Here is a 21,588-nt window from a genome sequence, read left to right as displayed (position 1 = left end):
ATCTATTTATGGTGTCTCACCAACCAGAATGCATGTTCCATGAGGGCAGGAGTAATTTTTTTTTTTTTTTTTTTACTATTTTGTTCATTACTGTATGCCAAGCCCCTAGAAGAGTGCCAAACACATAACAAGCTCTCAGGAAATATTTTACCAATGATAGACTCAACAGAGGTTTATAGCAACATATTGGACCACAGCAGGTATTTGATTCATTCTACTTGGTTTCCCCACTCTTTCTTTGGACTAGAAATAATACCCACAAATTGTCATTTTAAAAGCCTACATATAGGGACATCTGGGTGGCTCAGTCAGTTACATGTCTGCCTTTGGCTCAGGTCATAATCTCAGGGTCCTCAGGGTCCTGGGATGGAGCCCTGCCCCACATTGGGCTCCCTGCTCAGCCAGGAGTCTGCTTCTCCCTCTCCCCCTCTCATGCTCTCTCTCAAATAAAAAAAATAATATTTTTAAAAAATAAAAATAAAAAGCTTATATATATTTTATTATTTAAATAATTTCTGCAAATTGTTATGGAAAGATACTTAAGCTATTGACACTGGTAACCTTTGAGGGAAGGGGGTGAGGCCTTTGCTTTTCATATATATATTATATATATATATTTCATTTTATTTTATTTTTAAAAGATTTTATTTATTCATTCATGAGAGACACAGAGAGAGGCACAGACATAGGCAGAGGGAGAAGCAGGCTCCCCATGGGGTGCCTATTGTGGAACTTGATCCCAGGACCCTGGGATTGCAACCTGAGCCAAAGGTTCAACCACTTCAACCACTGTGCCACCCAGGTGCCCCTGTACGTATATTTTTTAAAGATTTATTTATTTATTTGAGGGGAAGAGCAGAGAGAGAATTCTGAGGCAGACTCCCCACTTATCGCAGAGCCAGTTGTGGGGGGGGGTCCTTGATCCCAGGACCCTGAGATCATGATCTGAGATGAAATCGAGTCAGCCATTTAACCAACTGAGCCACCCAGGTACCTGTCATTTATATATTTTTGCACTGTTACTATCTAACCTTGTGACTGGTTTATTATTTTTTCAAGTCCATATGGAGTATCAGATACGAAGCAATAGGGGCTCTCATACACTGATGGTAGAAAAATAAATTGGTGCAGCCTATTTGGAAAATAGCTGAAAATAATTTTTTTTAAAGATTTTATTTATTCACTCATGAGAGATACACAGAGAGAGAGAGATTGGCAGAGACACAGGCAGAGGGAGAAGCAGGCTCCATGCCCGGAGCCCGACGTGGGACTCGATCCTGGGTCTCCAGGATCAGGCCCTGGGCTGAAGGTGGCACTAAACCGCTGAGCCACCCGGGCTGCCCTGAAAATAATTATTTAAGTTGGAAACAGCCATAGCCTTTGACCCATAAATCCTAGCACCAGATACATACATATCCAATATTTTAAAATTTTTATTTATTTAGTTTTAGTTAGTTATTTGTTTATGAGAGACAGAAAGAGAGAGAGGAAGAGACATATAGGCAGAGGGAGAAGCAGTCTCCCTGCAGGGAGCCCAATGCAGGACTCTATCCTGGGATCATGCCCTGAGCCCAAGACAGACACTTAACCACTGAGCCACCCAGGCATCCGCATATCCAATATATTGAGCATGAGGTCACCCAGATGGCTTCATAGAGGAGCCACAGCAACATTGTTTATTTTATTTTTTTTAATTTTTTAAAAAAGATTTTATTTATTTATTCATGAGAAACACACACACAGAGAGAGAGAGGCAGAGACACAGGCAGAGGGAGAAGGAGGCTCCACGCAGGGAGCCTGACGTGGGACTCGATCCCGGGACTCCAGGACCACACCCTGGGCTGAAGGCAGGCGCTAAACCACTGAGCCACCCAGGGATCCCAGCAACATTGTTTATGATAACTCCAAGCTGGAATTCAAATGCCCATCAACAGTACAACTAGCTTGGTAGATTGTAGTACACTCGCCTGGGCAATACCAAGTAGCCAATTAGCCATGAAAACCCACAAACCTTAGTTACACACAATGAGGAATCACAACATGCAGGAAAAGAAGAAAGATGGGCAGCCTGGGTGGCTCAGCATTTTAGCGCCACCTTCAGCCCAGGGTGTGATCCTGGAGGCCCAGAATCAAGTCCCACGTCAGGTTCCCTGCGTGGAGCCTGCTTCTCCCTCTGCCTGTGTCTCTGCTTCTCTCTCTCTCTCTGTCTCTCATGAATAAATAAATAAAATCTTAAAAAAAGAAGAATATATAGTATCAAGCCATGCATAAAAGAGCAAACATTCTATTTGTGCTGTTATCAAGAAGCTAAGTATTAGCAAAGACAAGGAGAAATGGGAATCCTTTTATACTGTTAGTAGAAATGCAAATAAGGTGCAGCCATTAGGGAAAACAGTATGGCGGTTCCTCAAGAAATTAAGATATAATGGGATCCCTGGGTGGCGCAGCGGTTTGGCGTCTGCCTTTGGCCCAGGGTGTGATCCTGGAGACCCGGGATTGAATCCCACGTCGGGCTCCCGGTGCATGGAGCCTGCTTCTCCCTCTGCCTATGTCTCTGCCTCTCTCTCTCTCTCACTGTGTGCCTATCATAAATTTAAAAAAATTAAAAAAAAAAAGATATAGCAATCCCACTTCTGGATATATATCCACAGGAAATGAAATTGTTTTTCTCAAAAAGATATCTGCATTTGTATGTTTATTGCAACATTATTCACAATAGCCAAGATGTGGAAACAGTCTAAGTGTCCATCTATGGATGAATAGGATCAAGAAAATTTCATATCTATAAATTATATATTATAATTTAATAAATATAAACATACAATGGAACATTCCTCAGCCTTAAAAAAAAGGAAAATCTTGTCATTTGCAACAACATAGATAAACCTGGAGGTCATAATTATGCTAAGTGAAATAAGTCAGACAGAGAAAGACAAATACTGCATGGTATGACTTCTGTGTCAAATCCTTTAGAAAAAACATTGACCTCATAGAAACAGGGTGTAGAAAAGTGGTTGCCGGGGCTGAGCGTTGGGGGAAAGAGGAAGAGGTTGGTAAAATGGTACAAGGGTTTAGCTATAAGACGAATAAGGTCTGAGGATCTAATGTATATATAACGTGATGACTATAGTTGAGAAAACTGTATTGTATAATTGAAATTTGCTAAGAATAAATGGAAAATAAATAGCTCTTTTAGGAAAATATAAGTAGGTGGTAAAAAGCTATAAAGAGAAACAAGGATATAGGACTGTCAGAAAAGTCAGGATAGTGGGTCCCTCCAATGGAATGGGGAATGTTGTCATCAGGGAGGGTGACGTGGAATGGGGGAGTAGGGAGGTATTCATGTTTCTTCTCTTGACCTGGATAATGGTGTACAGGTTCATCATTTTTTCTATACTGCCAGTGCAAGTTTTGTGCTTTTTTTTGGTATCTGTTATACATTGCAATTAAAACAACAACAACAACAAGGAAACAATGGGGGATAGTTGCCTGAATGACTCAGTCAGTTAGGAGTCTGACTCTTGATTTCAGCTCAAGTGGTGATCTCAGGGTCATGAGATTGAGCCCCAAGTCCATCTCCACACTCAGCACAGAGTCTGCTTCTCTCTCTCCCTCTGCTTCTCCCCTGGCTTGTGCTCTCTCTCTCTCTAATTAATTAATTAATTAATTAAATATTTAAAGAATGGTGTGTCTGGAAAGTGGGATTATGGACATTTTTTAAAATGATTTTTTAAAAAAAGATTTTATTTATTCCTGAGAGACACAGACTGAGAGGAAGAGACACAGGCAGAGGGAGAAGCAGGCTCCACGAAGTAAACCACGAACCTGATGCAGGACTTAATCCCAGGTCTCCAGGATGACACCCTGGGCTGAAGGCTGCGCTAAAGTGCTGAGCCACCCGAGCTGTCCTTTAAAAATGATTTTATTTGTTTATTTAGGGATGCCTGGGTGGCTCAGATAGTTAAGTGTCTGCCTTCAGCTCGGGTCATGATCCTGGGATCCTGGGATCATGATCCTGGGATCACATTGGGCTCCTTGCTCAGCGGGGAGTCTGCTCCTCCCTCTCCCTCTGCCCCTGCTCCAGTGCTCTCTCTTGCTGTCTTGGTTAGGGTTAGACTCCTAACCGCCGAGCTTAATATGACACTGAGATCATGACTTAAGCAAGTCACCTATGCTCTATATCCAACTTGCTTCATCAGTAATCCCATCACAGTGTGGTGAGAATAGATAAGAGATGAGAACAACAAGCATGCTAAAATATTGACTAGTAGTATACTTAATTCCATTAAGCGTAATAAAATTTCTTAAACTGAAGATTTCATGTATGCTTGAATTTATAACCCAGAGCGATGCAAGAGAAAAGGCCTAATAAACACGGGGCGTGTGCCCCCGAAACTGCCCATATGTAGATGAGCACAATTCACCTGTCCCACGCCTGGAAAGGGACAAGCAGTATCTCAGGAAGGACTGCTTAGAGACCTCATTGGCATCCACCCCACTCCTAACACCTGTAAGTTCAAGCTGTGGGCCTTGCACCCCACAGAGAACAACTCTGAGGAAACCAAGAAGTAATAAACCATCCATTTGAAAGCAGGTGCCATAATGCAAGAAGAGGGCAAGCCAAGAATAAGTGGGTCATTATGTGGAGAAGACACACAGAGGTTCATCTTCCAAATGAAGCATTTAGAAATCATCTCTAGAACTTTAAGTAGGTCAAACTGTAAATCTACAACTATAGCCGTAACCAGATGTCTATACATTAATGTGTTAGTGAGACGTGAGCTTTAAAGCGCCTTCAGCCTGTGGAGTTCTGCTTCCTTCCTTAAGCCTGGTGGCCCTTGGTCGCTGGGTCTGAAGTTCTGTGGCTCCACCTAGGGGCTGAGACCCCCAGACGCGGCATCCTCCGCTTCACCAGGCCCAGCCTGGGCTCACCTGCCTTCTTCAGATCTTTATCTTTTATCTTTATCAGAATAAACTTCTCCTTACTAAAACTTATACAAGGAGCCCTGGGATTACAACAAAAGCCATTCAGAGTGAGGGAAGTTCTATTTTTGTCACACACGATAATAAAAAACTGGGGTATAATTACAGTTTCTCAAAGGCCCTGGAGGAAAACAATGCTGGTTTCATGCATCAAGTAAGTGCTGTTTGAAGAGTCAAAGGGCCCTTATTTGCTAAAGATGCTTAAATCAGGTCCCATGCAAATGTGTGAGTTGGGAAGAACCCCAGAGGGCGCAGCTCCCAGGCTCCCAGGCCCACCCTTGCAGAGGCTGTTATGTGTGGGTTTGCAGGCTATCCAGAGAAAGGACTCTTCCTAACCAAGCTCTTGCCTGGCAAGAGATTTGGGAGACACCTCCAAATGCTCACCTAAATGCCCAGGTCACTAAGGGATAGAACACATGTTGATTTTTCTTCCTCAGTGGTACAGTAACATAAGTTGGACTTGGTAACCGTGTGAGTGTCCTGAAGGGGGTTCATTTCATAATCAGTAAATGGGAAGGCTAACTAGCTTGGTGAAGGGATTAAAATGAAGGGACCTGGACTCTGTAGCATGAACCCACTTTCAGACACCTACTAGCTGTGCGGCTTTAGATGATTTCCTTGACCCCTCTGCACTTCAGTTCCTCATCTACAAAGTAAAGATAACAGTATATACCTCGTAGGCTTTTTATGAGGATTACATGAGTTAATATGTAAAACTCATTGAGAGCAGTGTCTGGTACATAGGAAGAAGTCAATAAATGGTAGTCGACATTATGACTAATTAATGATGATTATTCTCATGCACCCAACAACTACTTATTGAGCATCTTCTACATTCCAGGCCATGTGCTAGGCACTACCATCACACCTATGATACCACACAGTACCAAAGCCATCTAGATATTTATAAGTAAAGCATACATGCAGAAAAAATGCACAAATCATCATTGTGCAGTTGATTATCAATTTATAATTATAAAACATAAAATATATTAATGATTTAGTAATTAGTATAATTTTACTGTAAATAATTATAACTATAATATAATGTAATTATTAATAATAATTTTATGTTAACTACAAAAGGAATACAACCATTAACCCCCCCAGACCATGAATGACAATATCTCCAACACCCCAGAAGGCTCCCACCTGTCCTCTCCTTGCTGAAGGCATTCACTATGCAAACGTCAGTGTAGCAGGTGGCCATGGTGATTGCCAGAAGCAGTAGTCTGCTTGCATTTGTCGCTGTATAGCATAGTATCCAACAATGAGGGTATACATTCTTTTTTTTAAAAGGTTTTGTTTATTTATTCATGAGAGACACACACACACACAGAGAGGCAGAGACACAGGCAGAGGGAGAAGGAGGCCCCTCACAGGGAGCCTAATGTGGGACTCGATCCCAGGGCTCCAGGATCACGCCCTCGGCCGAAGCTGGTGCTAAACCGCTGAGCCACCGGGGCTGCCCGAGGGTATACCTCTTTATATCTTCAACCCAGAGTTTTACAAAAGCGGTGTCCTCGCTCCTCACTGTTCTTAGACCATGGTCCTCTGACTCTCAAGTCCTCTGAGTATGCTGGTCATTACCTGCCCCATGACAGTCTTCTGGTCACAAAGAAGTCATGGTCGTGCATCCTTTGACAAACGAACTGAGCCGCTCCTCCATTATTTGGGTTTTGGTGCCTTCCATCTGTCCTCTGCTCTTTTTTCCCTCTTTTGGATAGTGGGGGTTTTTTTGTTTTGTTTTTTGTTTTATGATTCCACGTCATCTCCACATTTTGTCTTCTGAACTATACCTGTTCCCAGTGTGTGCTTGTGCACACCTGGAGGTCCCTGAGACCTTTTGGGGGGGGGGGTCGTGAGATCAAATCTATTTATAATACACCAAAATATTATTTGCCTTTTTCATTCTCATTCTCTAACAAATATACAGGGTTTTTCCAGAGACTACCCGATGTGTAATGAAACTATATAATGAAATCACCCAATATTTGGAAGATCTGCATAACTCAGAGGACCTATGTTTTTCAGAAGACTAATGTATGATGTTACATAGTGACACATGGGTAAAAGACCAGTTCAAAATGCCAGATCGGGGCACCCAGCTGGCTCAGCCAGTGGAGCATGTGACTCTTCATCTCAGGGGTGTGAGTTCAGCCCCACATTGGACATAAAACTTACTTAAAAAAAAAAAAGCCAGATAGATCAGTGGAGTTTAATGTAACAAAGCATGAAAAAGTAGTACATCAGTATGGTTTCAGATTCTATACTGTGACTCACCTTTAAGGAGCTAGCACATGTTGAATTCTGGCGTAGTAGCAAAGAAAAATACCCACAATTTTCTGAGAAGACTATTTTTAAAAATATTTTGTTTATTCATTCATGAGAGACACACACACAGAGAGAGAGAGGCAGAGACACAGGCAGAGGGAAAAGCAGGCTCCATGCAGGGAGCCCGATGTGGGACTCGATCCCGGGGCTCCAGGATCACACCCTGGGCTGAAGGCAGCGCTAAACCACTGAGTCACCCAGGTTGCCCAAGACTATTAAAATATTAAAATACTCCTCCTTTTCCCAACTATTTATGTGTGTTTTGAAACGCTTCCAGTGAAACAATATATTGCAACACATTGAGTGCAGAAGGAGCTAGTAGAATCCAGCTGTCTTCTATTAATATCCATAGCATAGAGATTTGCAAAGCTATAAAATAAACAATCCCGTTCTTTTTTTTTTAAAGATTTTTTAAATTTTATTTATTCATGAGAGGCACAGAGAGAGAGACAGAGACACAGGCAGAGGAAGAAGCAGGCTCCCTGCAGGGAGCCCAGTGTGAGACTTGACCCCAAGACTCCAGGATCATGACCTGAGCCAAAGGCAGATGCTCAACCACTGAGCCACCCAGGTGTCCCTCTTTTAAATTTCTTCTAGAGTAAATATCAATAGATATAATCCACATAAAGTTTATTTTAAAACATCTTCCAGGGCCCCTGGGCGACTCAGTTGGTTAAGCATCCAACTCTTGGTTTTGGCTTAGGTCATGATCTCAGGGTCCTGAGATCAAGCCCCAAGTCAGTGAGTCTCTGTGCTCAGTGCAGAGTCTGCTTATGATTCCCTTCTCTCCTTCTCCCTCTGCCCCCACCCTGCAAGTGCACATGGGCTTTCTCTTGCTCTCAAATTGATCTTTTAAAAATAAAATAAAAAATAAAACATCTCCCAGCAATGGTTACAGTTAACAATGGTGTACAAAGTGGACCAGTTTCCTAGGGCTGCCATAACAAAGTACCACAAACTGAATGGTTTAAAACAACAGAAATTTATTTTCTCACATTTCAGAAGCTGCAAGTCCCAAATCAAGGTGTCAGCAGGGCCACACTCTCTCTGAAGGCTCTAGGGGAGAAGTGTTCTTCACCTCTTCTGACTTCTGGTGGGCCCCAGGAGTTCTTGGCTCAGGCTGCACCACTCCAGCCTGTCACTCATCTTCACATGGCCATCTTCTCTCTGTGTCCTTATTGTCCTCTCCTCCTCTTATCAGGACCTCAATCATTGGATTTAGAGTCCACCTTAATCCAGTCTGACATCACCTTCACCTAATTACATCAGCAAAGATCCTATTTCCAAATAAGGTCACATTTTGAGGTTCCAGGAAGACATGAGTTTTTAGGGGCACACTCTGAACCCACTGCAAGTATATTACTGGAATGAATGCCCTAAACAGTGTGATCTATCAGGAAACAAAGTAAGATGGTGGGAGGAGAAATGATGGAAAGTGGAACTGGCCTCGGCCCTCCAGGACATGAGCTCCTAAGGACCTCCTCTGCCCCTCTCCCCTGGCCATGAGACTAATAACTAGGATTAAGTTATTACAGAGTCTAGCTGGGCTCTGCTGGACCCAGGGATGGAGGACAGGAGCTGTGGGTTCTAGAGACAACACATGGGACAAGTGTCAAAGGATGCTCAAAGAGGGTGGAAAGTAGAGTTGGTTAAGGGAGCATGTATTGCTTTGGGAACATCATCCCAGGACACTGGCTTTATCACACTGGTATTTATTCATTAAGATGGTATGATGTAGGGCTAAGGTGGCTCTTAATGGCATCATGAGGTGAGGCCCACTCTAAGGGAGGCAAGGCATGCCTAAAAGGCTCAGAGAGGGGGCCATGCTACCATGGACACGCTTCCTATGGCTGGGAAAAGCCCCAGATGAGGACCTGCAGGATATATATATATCAAATTATTTTTTTTAAGATTTTATTTATTTATGAGAGACACAGAGAGAGAGAGAGAGAGGCAGAGACACAGGCGGAGGGAGAAGCAGGCTCCATGCAGGGAGCCCAACGTGGAACTCGATCCCAGGTCTTCAGGATCAGGCCCTGGGCAGAAGGCAGTGCTAAACCACTGAGCCACCCGGGCTGCCCCCATAAAAACCAAATTAGTAAGGAAGGCACAGTGAAGGTGCATCAGAATCAGTAAAAAGCAGAGTGGTGGGATGACAGTAAAGATGCCATCGCAGGAATAGGATCACTGTCATCCTGGGATGACCAACTCCCAAACAGCAGAGGCCTGGTGGCAGCACTTCAAACTATCAGAAGCCAGCAGATCAGAATGATTGTAATGAGCAACAGAGACAAGGTGGCAGCCAGGGAGGCCTGATCCACAGAGAGTTACAGTGACAGCTATGAAAACTCAGCATCCCAGAAGGCAGACAGATAGGCAGCCAACAGGGCCGCTGCTCAGTCCGTACAATTAGAAGAAACAAAAGATGCTCACCAGGGACTATGGCAATGACCCCAATACAAAGTAACAAGTCTTTGCCTGCCTTCCATTACCTGAGACAATGTTTGGATCTGGAAGGCACTGACTGAAGGAAGACTGGGACCCCAGGACCTCAGAACATGAAGCAAATGTATATAGTAATGATTCCTCCTAGACTTCCGCCAAGCAACTGATGGCACTAATTTGGATAACTTTGCCCTAGGGGAGGTGCAATGTATGAACACTTCCTGGACAATTGGACACAGAATCCAAGTTACATGTATCTCTAAAAACCCAAAGTGTCATCACAGGATGCCTGGGTGGCTTAGCAGTTGAGCGTCTACCTTTGGCTCAGGGCATGATCCCAGGTCCAGGGATCGGGTCCCACATCAGGCTTCCCATAGGGAGCCTGCTTCTCCCTCTGCCTATGTCTCTGCCCCATTCTGTGTATGTCTCATGAATGAATGAATGAATGAATGATAAATAAATAAACAAATAAATAAATAAATAAATAAATAATCTTCATCACATATCCCTCTTTGGGTGGGGACAGGATAGAAGCCTGGACATCAATGGAGGCCTGGTCCTATCTGGCTCACAATTGGTCCATTATGTGTATGAACACTGTGGTCATTTCTCTGGTCCCCCAAAGTATAATTGGAATATAGAAACTTTATATTTGGCACAACCCCTTAATTCTTTTGCCTGTGGAGTAAGACATGTCATAGAGGGGAAGGTCAAGTGTAAATCTCTAAATCAGCAATTTCCTAGGGTTTAGATACTTGCACCTGACCTATAGGGAAGCAGTATTATGATGTGTGGATTATAAGATTGCAGAATGGTGAGACACAGAACAGTTTGTCACTTTGGTTTTGTTTGCATGGCTCGACTCTATACACATTATAGAATTCTTCTGGATCTGAGTTAAACATGACAAAGTCAAATTAAGGAGGTTGGGAAAAATGAAGGACTCAGTATGATATGCTTTTTAAGCTGGGATTAAATAAAAACCAAAGGTAGATAAAAGAGATGCAAAAAATGAATGAAAGCATTAGTGGGGAAAATATCCGTCCCTTAATTGGATGTCTTCTTATACCATTCTGTGTCTAGAAGTGAAGCACCATCACACATGTCTATCAGCACATATCATTTTCTTTTTATTTATTTTTAAAAAGAGGGATCCCTGGGTGGCGCAGCGGTTTAGCGCCTGCCTTTGGCCCAGGGCGCGATCCTGGAGACCCGGGATCGAATCCCACATCAGGCATCCCGGTGCATGGAGCCTGCTTCTCCCTCTGCCTATGTCTCTGCCTCTCTCTCTCTCTCATTGTGTGCCTATCATAAATAAATAAAAAAAAAGATTTTATTTATTTATTCATTAGAGACACACCGAGAGGCAGAGACACAGGCAGAGGGAGAAGCAGGCTCCATGCAGGGAGCCCAACATGGGACTCGATCTCGGGTCTCCAGGATCACGCCCTGGGCTGAAGGTGGCGCTAAACCACTGAGACACCCAGTCTGCCTTATTTCTTTATTTTTTAAACAAATTATTTGTTTTAAGTACAAACCTCTGAGAAAACTGGACAACCACATATAAAGGAATGAGACTGGACCACTTTCTCACACCAAACACACACATAAACTCACAATGGATTAAAGACCAATGTGAAGGGACACCTGGGTGGCTCAGCCGTTGAAAGTCTGCCTTTGGCTCAGGGTGTGATCCCAGCGTCTTGGGATCAAGTCCTGCATCAGGCTCCCTGCATGGAGCCTGCTTCTCCCTCTGCCTATGTCTCTGCCTCTCTCTCTTTCTCTCTCTCTCTCTGTGTGTGTGTGTATGTGTCTCCTATGAATAAATAAATAAAATCTTTAAAAAGATAAAATAAAGACCTAAATGTGAGACCTGAAACCATAAAACTCCTAGAAGAAAATACAGGCAAGAATCTCTGTGACCTCAGCCATAACATTTTTCTAGATCTGCCTCCTCAGGTGACAGAAACAAAAGCAAAATGAAACTATTGGGACGACATCAAAACAAAAAGCTTTTGCTCAGTGAAGGTAATGATCAATGAAACCACAAGACAACCTACTGGATGGGAGAAAGATATTTGCAGATATATCTGATAAGGGGTTAATAACCAAAGTACATGAAGAACTTATACAACTCAATACCAAAAAAACAAATCATCTGATTAAAATTGGCAGAAGATATGAATAGACATTTTCCAAGGAAGACATACATATAAATTGCCAACAGACACATGAAAAGATGCTCAACATCACCAATTATCAGTGAGATGCAAATCAAAACCACAGTAAAACATCTCTTTACGCCTGTTAGAACAGCTAGAATCAGAAAGAGAAGAAACAACAGGTGTTGGCAAGGATGTGGAGAAAAAGGAACCCTCACACACTGTTGGTAGGAATGCAAATTGGTACAGCCACTTTGGAAAACAGTCGGGAGGTTCTTCAAAAAATTAAAAATAGAACTACCATATGATCCAGGAATTCCACTACTGGTATCTATCGAAAGAAAGCAAAAACTCAAAAAAAAAATAAAAAAAAATAAAAAAAAAATAAAAAAAAGAAAGCAAAAACTCTAATTTAAAAAGACACATGCAGGCAGCCCGGGTAGCTCAGCGGTTTAGCACCTGCCTTTGGCCCAGGGCACGATCCTGGAGTCCCAGGATCAAGTCCCACGTCAGGCTCCCTGCATGGAGCCTGCTTCTCCCTCTGCCTGTGTCTCTGCCTCTCTCTCTCTCTCTCTCTCTCTCGATCATGAATAAATACATCTTTTTTTCTTTTTTTAAAAAAGGGGGGATCCCTGGGTGGCTCAGCGGTTTAGCGCCTGCCTTTGGCCCAGGGCGCGATCCTGGGGTCCCAGGATCGAGTCCCACGCCGGGCTCCTGGCATGGAGCCTGCTTCTCCCTCCTTTTTTTCTTTTAAATTTTATTTATTTATGATAGTCACACAGAGAGAGAGAAAGAGGCAGAGACACAGGCAGAGGGAGAAGCAGGCTCCATGCACCGGGAGCCCGACGTGGGATTTGATCCTGGGTCTCCAGGATCGTGCCCTGGGCCAAAGGCAGACGCCAAACCCCTGCGCGACCCAGGGATCCCTTCTCCCTCCTCCTGTGTCTCTGTCTATGTCTCTCTCTCTCTCTCTCTCTCTTGTCTATCATGAATAAATAAATAAATAAATCTTTTAAAATAAATAAATAAATAAAAATAAAAAGACACATACATTCCTATGTTTACTGCAGCATTATTTACAATAGCTAAGATATAGGAGTAACCCAAGTATCCATTGATAAAGATGACAAAGAAGGATAAAGAAGACACAGGTCCTGCGTTGGGCTCCTTGCTCAGCAGGGCATCTGCTTCTCCCTCTGCCTCTCTCCCTGCTTTTATGCTCCTATTCTCTCTCTGTCAAATAAAATCTTTTTAAAAAAGAAGGATAGGGGATCCCTGGGTGGCTCAGTGGTTTAGCGTTGCCTTCAGCCCAGGGTGTGATCCTGGAGTCTCGGGATCGAGTCTCACGTCCGGCTCCCTGCATGGAGCCTGCTTCTCCCTCTGCCTATGTTTCTGCCTCTCTCTCTCTCTCTCTCTGTGTGTGTGTGTGTGTGTGTGTGTGTGTGTCTTTCATGAATGAATAAAATCTTTAAAAAAAAAAAAGGAAAAAAGTGTCACGAATGCTGTAAATATTTGTGTAAATACATATCTTGTAATATAAAAGCCTGTAATGAATGGGTGCGGCAAATGGGAAGTGTTTACCTTGTTACTGTCATTTGAGCATTCTGGACTCTTAAATTTGAGTATTGAGAGTCCATTTTGGATTTACCAGGAGGCTGATGAAGCTTAAGCTTAGATCTGCTTCCTAGCAGGGGCATAACATGGTAGAATGTTCTGGAACAGAGGAAAGGCCAGGGTTGTCACCAAGACGTGTGTCCGATTAATTGCTTAAAGAAAAACCAAAAGCACGGTCATCAATCTGCAAGCACAGCTAGTTTGATGTGACTTAATTGTCTCACTCTGAATATTTATTTTCATTCTTTTTAAAGAGTTATTTATTCATGAGACAGAGAGAGATAGAGAGAGAGAGAGAGAGAGAGAGAGAGAGAAGACATAGGCAGAGGGAGAAGCAGGCTCTTTGCAGGAGCCCAATTCAGGACTCGATCCCAGATCCCGTGATCACGCCCTGGGCCGAAGGAACTGCCCAACCGCTGAGCCACCCAGGTGTCCCTGAATATTTATTTTCATAAATAGTTTGTATTCATAATTTTATATTGAAATGTAGCCCTACAAAACGTGGATCTGCCCCTGATTTCTGAGGTCTAGAATGGTTCTTTGTTCTTCTAGAACTTGGCCCCAGGTGCACCTGGGTGGCACAGTTTGTTGAGCATCTGACTCTTGATTTCGGCTAAGGTCATGATCTCAGGGTCCTGAGATAGAGCCCCGTATCAGTTTCCTTGCTCAGCGCAGAGTCTGTTTGTCCCTCTTCCACCCCCCTTGTTCTCTCTCTCTCTCTCTCTAAAATAAATAAGATCTTAAAAAAAAGAACTTGGTCCCATTCCCCCTCAGGTTTGTAATATACCAAGCACTATGGCAGGTGGCTCTGGACCCCACCTCCACAATAGAACTGGCAGTGGCACATATTCAGCTTGGAAACTCTTTCCTTTACCAGCCAGCCAGGGATCCCTGCCTCACAAAGTAGACTCCTGAGGCCAGCCACCGGGCCCCTGCTCCCTGCTGCTCAGCAATGGACCTCAGATGACAAGACACTGCATGTACACTTGGGCGTACCCACTATTGCCTTTCTCATGCTCCTGAAACCATTCAAAGTTTCATTATACCTGCTTGAAGTGCCTGGGGCTTTGCTAGGGCCTCTTACAACCCAGAGTGAAACTAGTTGCTCATTGGGAACCCTCAGTGGGTGGTAGCTTCTCTTCCACATCACATGCCCAGGCAGCTCCCTGCAGAGCAGTCACTGGCTGTGGCAGGGACACACATGCGCGTGTTCACACTTGCAGGTACTCAGTACCCCAGAGACACAGCCACGCTGGTAAGTGGCCAGGCGAGAAGTAAAACCAAGGGGAAAAACACCATTGGCTGGGTTGGTTCTTTTCTGAGACATCTATTGCAACCTGGTATGTTTTTTAAAAGTAAATACAGGGGATCCCTGGGTGGCTCAGCGGTTTGGCGCCTGCCTTTGGCCTGGAGCGCGATCCTGAGTCCCGGGATCCAGTCCCGCGTCCCGCGTCAGGCTCCCGGGATGGAGCCTGCTTCTCCCTCTGCCTGTGTCTCTGCCTCTCTCTCTCTCTCTCTCTCTCTCTCTGTCTATCATGAATAAATAAATAAAATCTTTAAAAAAATAAAAAAATAAAAATACAACCGCATGTTGATGTTTCAGGTAGCAGGTAGCTGCACATGTTGGGGAAGCCCCCCTCTGTCCCACCACTGTCTCCAGAATGGTCATCCCAAGGCATGATGAGGAGGGTTCTGCAGAGCTGCAGATTTTTCCAGACATTCCCTACAGGCTATGTTCCTTCCCATCCTATTACGGAGAAACCAGGGAGAGACTCATTGGCAGAGTGTGGGCTTCAGAGGCAGAGCATAGCAATTTGTAAATGTTTTTTTTTTTTTTTTTTAAATTTTTTTTTTTTTATTTATTTATGATAGGCACACAGTGAGAGAGAGAGAGGCAGAGACATAGGCAGAGGGAGAAGCAGGCTCCATACACCGGGAGCCCGACGTGGGATTCGATCCCGGGTCTCCAGGATCGTGCCCTGGGCCAAAGGCAGGCGCCAAACCGCTGCGCCACCCAGGGATCCCAATTTGTAAATGTTTATTAAAGAAGTCGTCCTTGGCAACCAGCTCTTTATCCTCACTCATGGAAAGGAGATTTGACCTCTCTAAACAAACTGACGCCGGGGATGGGGAGACCATGTAGAGTTTCCCAGACAGCTCAGTGCTCTGGTCATTGGATCATTTCACCCATTGGTTTATGAGAGACACAGGAGCCTTTTCTCCAACCAAGCATGATAACCATAGTTAGATTCAAGCATGGGATCATAGCAGAGAGGGCATCATAAAAGCTGGCCAGCAGGCACGATGTGGGCCAAGTTGAAGATCACAAAATGCCCCTGAGTAAAGCAGCCTCCCTCCCCCATAGAAAAAGCCCACACTGCCCTGCACTCCCTTCAGGAACACCTGAAGAGGTGCCTGCAGGTGTTCCGTAGAGGAGGCCCAGCTCAGACCTTCTGGGCAGCTCTTGCCCATCCCTGCTGGGAAACCAGCCTCTCACCACAGGCCTGGAACCTCACCCAGCTGGGCATGCCTCCGCTCTCTGTCAGGGCTCCAGGCGGGGGGAGGCACCTGGTTCATGTTTCCTGGAATGCCTGATCCTGTGAGTCACTGGCCTAAGCTCCGATCCTCCCTGACCACTTGTATTATAGCTTGGAGTCAAGTCATTGAGAGTCACAGGGTTGAGGACCCAGATGGGACTCAGAAGGAAGAAGTGGCAAAAATGACCCAAAGGAGGAAAGAGGCCTCGGGTTGATCAGTTCTTATAGAGGTCAAACCTGTATGGATGCTCTTATTTACCAGGGAAAAGAAGCCTGCTCAGTGGGTGCCCAACACAAAGTCCTTGACCCAACGAGGGAACTTGACATTATGTGGTGGGTGTAAGCTTGGGTTGGGTTACCTGCCCCTGCTCCACATGCTCCTGGCAGATCAGGAGAGCAGTCTTTCATTCTTAGGATCAGGGAAAGCAAGCCAGCATGCTCTCTCTGCTCTCCACACTCTCCCCCACATTTGTCCTCAGGGTACACAGGCTTTGGTAGAGCAGATATTCTAAGTGACATTAGGGATTAGGGGTAGGAGTTGAGGCCAAGGGATTCTGTACAGCTGTGATCCAGTCACATCACCTGTTCATTAGCTCATGATATTTATTGAGCAGCCACCACATGCTGAGTTCCCTGGGGATACAGAGGTACACTCAGCCCTAACCCTGCCCTCCAGGACCTTCCAATCCAACCAGCTGGGCCCAAGAGAGCACTGGGAGGCTCACCTCCTGTCTTAACATTGATTCCTTTGACAGTGCCCACAGCTGCCCATATCTCACCATCCACATCAATGCCGAGGACACCATGGGTTTTTGTGACATAGTTGTACCCTAGTGAACACCCCCACCCTGTCAGCTCCGCTGTCCCTTGCTCCTGGTTCCTTGCTCAGCATGTTGGACTGGGGATGGTTGGGAGTCCCAACCTCCCTCGAATGCTCAGTGAATCCCTGTGAAACAGAAACATGACCAGCAGGCCTCAGGTGCTCCTGCCTTCTCCTGGGCACCTATGACTGGGGTCCACAGGCCCCTCCCTGAGTATCTTCAGACTCCCCTTGCTTCTAGGCACAGGGAAAAGCAGTCTGAAGAACAAGTGGCTTCCAGGAATCTGTCCTGACAAGGAGCAGGGAGCAGTCTGCAAGAGAAAATGAGGAAAGGTGTTTCCTATTCCTGTACTTGCTGTTATCTGCAAGCAAATTGAATTTCTGCTGCTCTGGGACATAGGCCCTGCTCACCTCACATTGGCACTGACTCTGTTGGGTGCAACCCCTCCAAAGCATCAAGCTTTCTTGAGGCCACAGGGCACCCTCCTTCTGATCCCACCCCTTCATCACCCCAAGCCCCCCTAGACTGGTGTGTGGTACACAGGTGGTCACTTAATGCTCGGGGAAATAAAGTCCTCCCCAAGGTGATCTCACAATGCCTCCACCCCCAGCAACAGAGAGCCCTGGCTGCACCCTGTCCCTATAAATGAAAGCACTGGATAGGAGAGCCCAGGAGTGGAGGTGATGGCTGCCCAGCCCGCAGAGTCCCTCGGGTCATTGCTGTTGTCGGTCCAGAGGTTCCCAAGCTGAACCAGTAAGGGGGCAGGCACTAGAAGGCCTGGGAAGCAGTGACCAGTCAGCATAGATGGCTGCACCTGGCTCAGGTGAGCTCCTGGGCCAGCCTTTGGGTTGGTGCCAGTGCTGCGGCAGGTGTGCCGGCTGCCCAAACACAGCTGGCCCAGCTCTAGAGCCACTTCCAGCAGCTGAGGAGGGGAGCTTCTTCCTCCCCTTGCAGCCACCTGCCCCCTTCTCCAACCCAGACACACCCACATTGAGGTGAGGCTGGGCCACTCTCATTCCCTGGAGCTGAGCCCGTGTAGCCTTCAGCCTGCCACACAGATCACAAACATCCAGGTTCCAGCCTGGTTGTGGGTGCTGAGCTGGTCCCTCGGGGTGGAAACAGCAGCTGACACCACGAGTTTCCTTGGTCCGCCCAGCGCTCCGGGTGTCTTGCAGTCTGCAGGGTCGGGGGACCGGCTGGGGGCTACCAGGGCCTCCAGAAGCCGGGGCCGCGGGGAGGCGCGGGCGGCGCGGGGGCAGGTGGGGGCGGCGGGGAGGGCATGGGCGGGCCGCAGGGGTCCCCAGCGCGCCCGACGTCTGGGGCGGGGCCGCTCGCCCTCCCTCGCAAGTGCTCCAGCAGCCGAGCGCTCACCGCGGGCTCCAGGACGCGGCAGGCGGGCAGCACGCGGGCCAGGCGTGCCAGGCAGGCGCGGTAGCCCTCTCCGTAGCCGTCCGAGGGCGCTGCGGACCGAGAGAGGGGTGAGTGCAGGGCGGCGCGAGGCGTCGGGCGGGGGCGGGGGCGGGGGCGGGGGCGGGTCACTCACCCGGCGGGCGGGCCGCGCGGTAGGACGCAGGCAGCTCCCGCAGGAAGCGCACGGTCATTTCCAGGATGTCCGCCTTCTCCAGCTTCGAGTAATGGGAGCTCTGCGCCCGGCCACGAGGGACAAACGAGACAGATCTCCAGCAGACTGCCGTGAGCACCGCTCTCCTGCCTGGGTGTCGGGCTCCCGTGGCCGGGGTGGAGCGGCTCCTCGTGCCAGCCCCACGCGGCCTCGGCCTCCGGCGCCGCGCAGAGCCCCCTCGCCGGCTCCTTGCGCAAGGGCCCCTCAGCCCACCCGGCTTGCTCGATCTGCGCCCCGGAGGTCCCACCCAGGCCCCGGAGCGCCCCGGCACGCACCTCCCTGCCCAGCAGCGGCAGGATGAGCCCCTTGAGCTGTCTCAGGCTCGCGTTGATGCGCGCGCGCCGGCGCTTCTCCAGCAGTGGCTTCAGGCTCTGCGGACAGGCGCGGAGGCCGAGGTTACGCGGGTCACAGTCCGGTCCCGCCCCGGCCGCTCAGCCCTCTGTCCCCAGCTCCTACCTTGCGCAGCTCCGCCGGGTCCCCCGCTCTCCGAGGCACCCCCATGCTCGGCGGGGAAGCGGCACCCTGCGGGCCCTGCTCTGGAGAGACCTGTGCCCACGCGGACGCGAAGCGCAACCCCCGGCCCGAGGGGATGGCCGGCGCGCTGTGGGAGCCAGCGCCCGAGGGGTGCGCACCACGCCAGCGGCCGGGCTTTAAGGAGGCGGTGTCGCCCTGCCGGCCCCGCCCCGTCCCTCCCCACGGAGTCTGGCCGCCTGCGGGTCCCACCTCCAGCCTTTGTTCCTTCGCTGGATAGGGGCGGGAGGGGGACGGCCGGGCCCCCGGGGTACTACTCTTGGCCTTCGCATCCCATCTGCGGCGGGATCGCGCGCCGGGGGCGCACCCCAGCACCTGCATCGAAGCCTTGGCTGCGGTGAGCTCCGTCTGCAGTTCCTCTTCGACCAGCGCCGCCCTTCGTGCTCAGCGCCTCCCCTGAGCCCCGCCCTAGGCCGGGAAAGCCCCCGAGCCTCAGGGAGCCCCCACGTAGGTTTCTAACCACGGGGAAGGAAAGGCTGAGCTGGAAGAGGACGCCGAGGCCCGAGTAAAGTGTGACCTAGGCGCTGGGAACTGGCTGGTCGCTGAACTGCCTGTCCTGGTTCTAGTAACTCCATAGAACCATATATATCCTTCTATATATATATGTATATATATTAAGACTTTATTTATTTACCCACAAGAGACAGAGAGAGAGAGACAGAGACACAGGGAGAAGCAGGCCCCATGCAGGGAGCCCGACGTGGGACTCATCCCAGGTCTCCAGGATCACGCCCTTGCCTGAAGGCGGCGCTAAACCGCTGCGCCACCCGGGCCCTCCATAGAACCTTTTAGTGGCTCACCAAGTTAGGAATTACCGGGTTCTCCCGTGCTCGGTTTTATTTTTTTTTAATTTTTATTTATTTATGATAGTCACACACACAGAGAGAGAGGCAGAGACTCAGGCAGGGGGAGAAGCAGGCTCCATGCACCGGGAGCCCGACGTGGGATCTGATCCCGGGTCTCCAGGATCGCGCCCTGGGCCAAAGGCAGGCGCTAAACCGCTGCGCCACCCAGGGATCTCCCCGTGCTCGGTTTTAGATGGGCAAACTGAGACCCAGGGAAGATGAGGCAGTCCTGGATCCCTGGGCTCGTTTTCATTTCAACTGGATCCAGCTGTGGACAGTTGGAGTTCACGTGACGAGCGGGGCTGGGCGGTCTTGGGTGCCGGCTCCCCGCTGCCAGCCTCGGCCCCGGCGGTGCGCAGGGCCCGCCTCCGCACCGCGTGGCCGTTGCTGTATCAAACTGGCTGGGCGTCCCCCGCCCATCTGCTCCGGGCTGCCCTCCCCCAACCGGCTGGCAGGGCAACGGATTGCAGGGCGTCGGGGCTGCTGACTGCAGGCCGAGCAGTGGGCGGGCGGTGGGCGGGGCCTCACCGGAGGCGCTGTCCAGGGTGCTGGGTGGGTCCCCCGACTCACTCGTACTCCGAGCCACACCCCGCCGCCCGCTCGGTCCCCTTACCCCATGCCCCGCAGCAGGGCCTCATAAAACCAGTATGGCCATCAGGAAGGGGCCCGGAGCAGTCGGGGTGACGGGAGCTCAGGCCACCCATCCCCATCTTGTCACTCAAAGGACCAACTGGCCACCATTTATGGAGCACACTGTGTGCCAAGCACCTGTTACCCTCACCTCCATTAACTCCCATAACAGTCCTAATTATGAGAACGAAACATTCAACACATTTGACCCAGTAAGGCCTGGGAATGCCTGAGCCCCTGTCCCCCCTGGCATCATTGAGCCCAGAGTACCTATGGGCCAGCCTCCCCCAAGGTCATGAATTGTTCTTTAAAGGCTGAGAAAAGGACTTTACAGGGCACCTGGGTGACTCAGTGGTTGAGCATCTGCCCTCAGCTCAGATCATGATCCCTGGATCCTGGGATTGAGCCCTGCATTGGGCTCCTCTCAGGGAGCCTGCTTCTCCCTCTGCCTATGTCTCTGTGTTTCTCTGTGTGTCTTTCATAAATAAATAAATAAAATGGTTTTTAAAAAAACAAAAAGGATTTTACAGATTCCTTGGTGGATCACTGATGCCTCACATGTCCCCCCTCACCACATACACCAGTTGACTCAGCTCTGTGCCCACAAGACCACCCTATACCAACGTCTGCATCTTTGCTGAGAAGCCCTCATGCTAGCTCATGGGGGAATGATCTAGGGAGGAAAATTCCTCCTAGAACATCCCTCTCCATGCCTGTGGACCACTGTTGACTCCAAATTTTAAATTTCTTCTCCATTTTTCCCATTGCTGTGAAGGACTTTGACCAGGTGGCTCCACCTTTCCCTTCAATCAAAGGATTCTGTAGGGTTTGTTTGTTTGTTTGTTTGTTTAAGATTTTATTTAGGAACGCCTGGGTGGCTCAGCGGTTGAGCATCTGCCTTTGGCTCAGGGCTTTAATCCAGGATCTGGGATGGAGTCCCTTATCGGACTCTCTGCGGGGAGCCTGCTTTTCCTTTTACCTGTGTTTCTGCCTCTCTCTGTGTGTCTCTCATGAATAAATAAATTTCTAAAAAAAATAAAGATTTTATTTATTCATGAGAGACCC

The 21,588-nt window shown here is 48.2% G+C and overlaps 1 protein-coding gene across 4 annotated transcripts; it reads right to left on the bottom strand.

The window, feature by feature from the left end:
* Positions 1 to 16,660: 16,660 nt before the first annotated feature.
* Positions 16,661 to 21,016, bottom strand: HES2 (hes family bHLH transcription factor 2). Of its 4 annotated transcripts, XM_055307197.1 has the most exons (5): positions 18,974 to 21,001; positions 18,793 to 18,888; positions 18,440 to 18,539; positions 18,268 to 18,356; positions 16,661 to 17,206 (listed from the first exon to the last, which is right to left on the bottom strand). In XM_055307197.1, exons 1-5 carry the CDS (start codon positions 19,367 to 19,369, stop codon positions 17,051 to 17,053), a joined length of 837 nt encoding a protein of 278 aa, XP_055163172.1. In that variant the 5' UTR covers positions 19,370 to 21,001; the 3' UTR covers positions 16,661 to 17,050. The 4 variants fall into 4 exon arrangements, with proteins under 4 accessions (XP_055163172.1, XP_055163170.1, XP_055163169.1 ...); XM_055307195.1 differs by having other exon boundaries at positions 18,440 to 18,888; positions 18,974 to 21,016; XM_055307196.1 differs by lacking the exon at positions 16,661 to 17,206 and having other exon boundaries at positions 18,002 to 18,356; positions 18,974 to 21,013.
* Between the last annotated feature and the right edge of the window lie 572 nt (positions 21,017 to 21,588).

The sequence above is a fragment of the Nyctereutes procyonoides genome, unplaced genomic scaffold (genome assembly GCF_905146905.1).
Source record: "Nyctereutes procyonoides isolate TBG_1078 unplaced genomic scaffold, NYPRO_anot_genome, whole genome shotgun sequence".
Classification (NCBI taxonomy): domain Eukaryota; kingdom Metazoa; phylum Chordata; class Mammalia; order Carnivora; family Canidae; genus Nyctereutes; species Nyctereutes procyonoides.
The sequence above is the reverse complement of the archived record's forward strand: the minus strand, read 5'-3'. Positions and strand labels throughout refer to the sequence as shown.

Coding starts and splice junctions, on each gene's coding strand:
- HES2 (XM_055307194.1), bottom strand. CDS start 19,369: ATGCAGGTGCTGGGGTGCGCCCCCGGCGCGCGATCCCGCCGCAGATGG. Junction 18,889..18,973: donor ACCCGGCGGAGCTGCGCAAG/GTAGGAGCTGGG, acceptor GCCTGTCCGCAG/AGCCTGAAGCCACTGCTGGA. Junction 18,357..18,439: donor CCGCGCGGCCCGCCCGCCGG/GTGAGTGACCCG, acceptor CTCGGTCCGCAG/CGCCCTCGGACGGCTACGGA.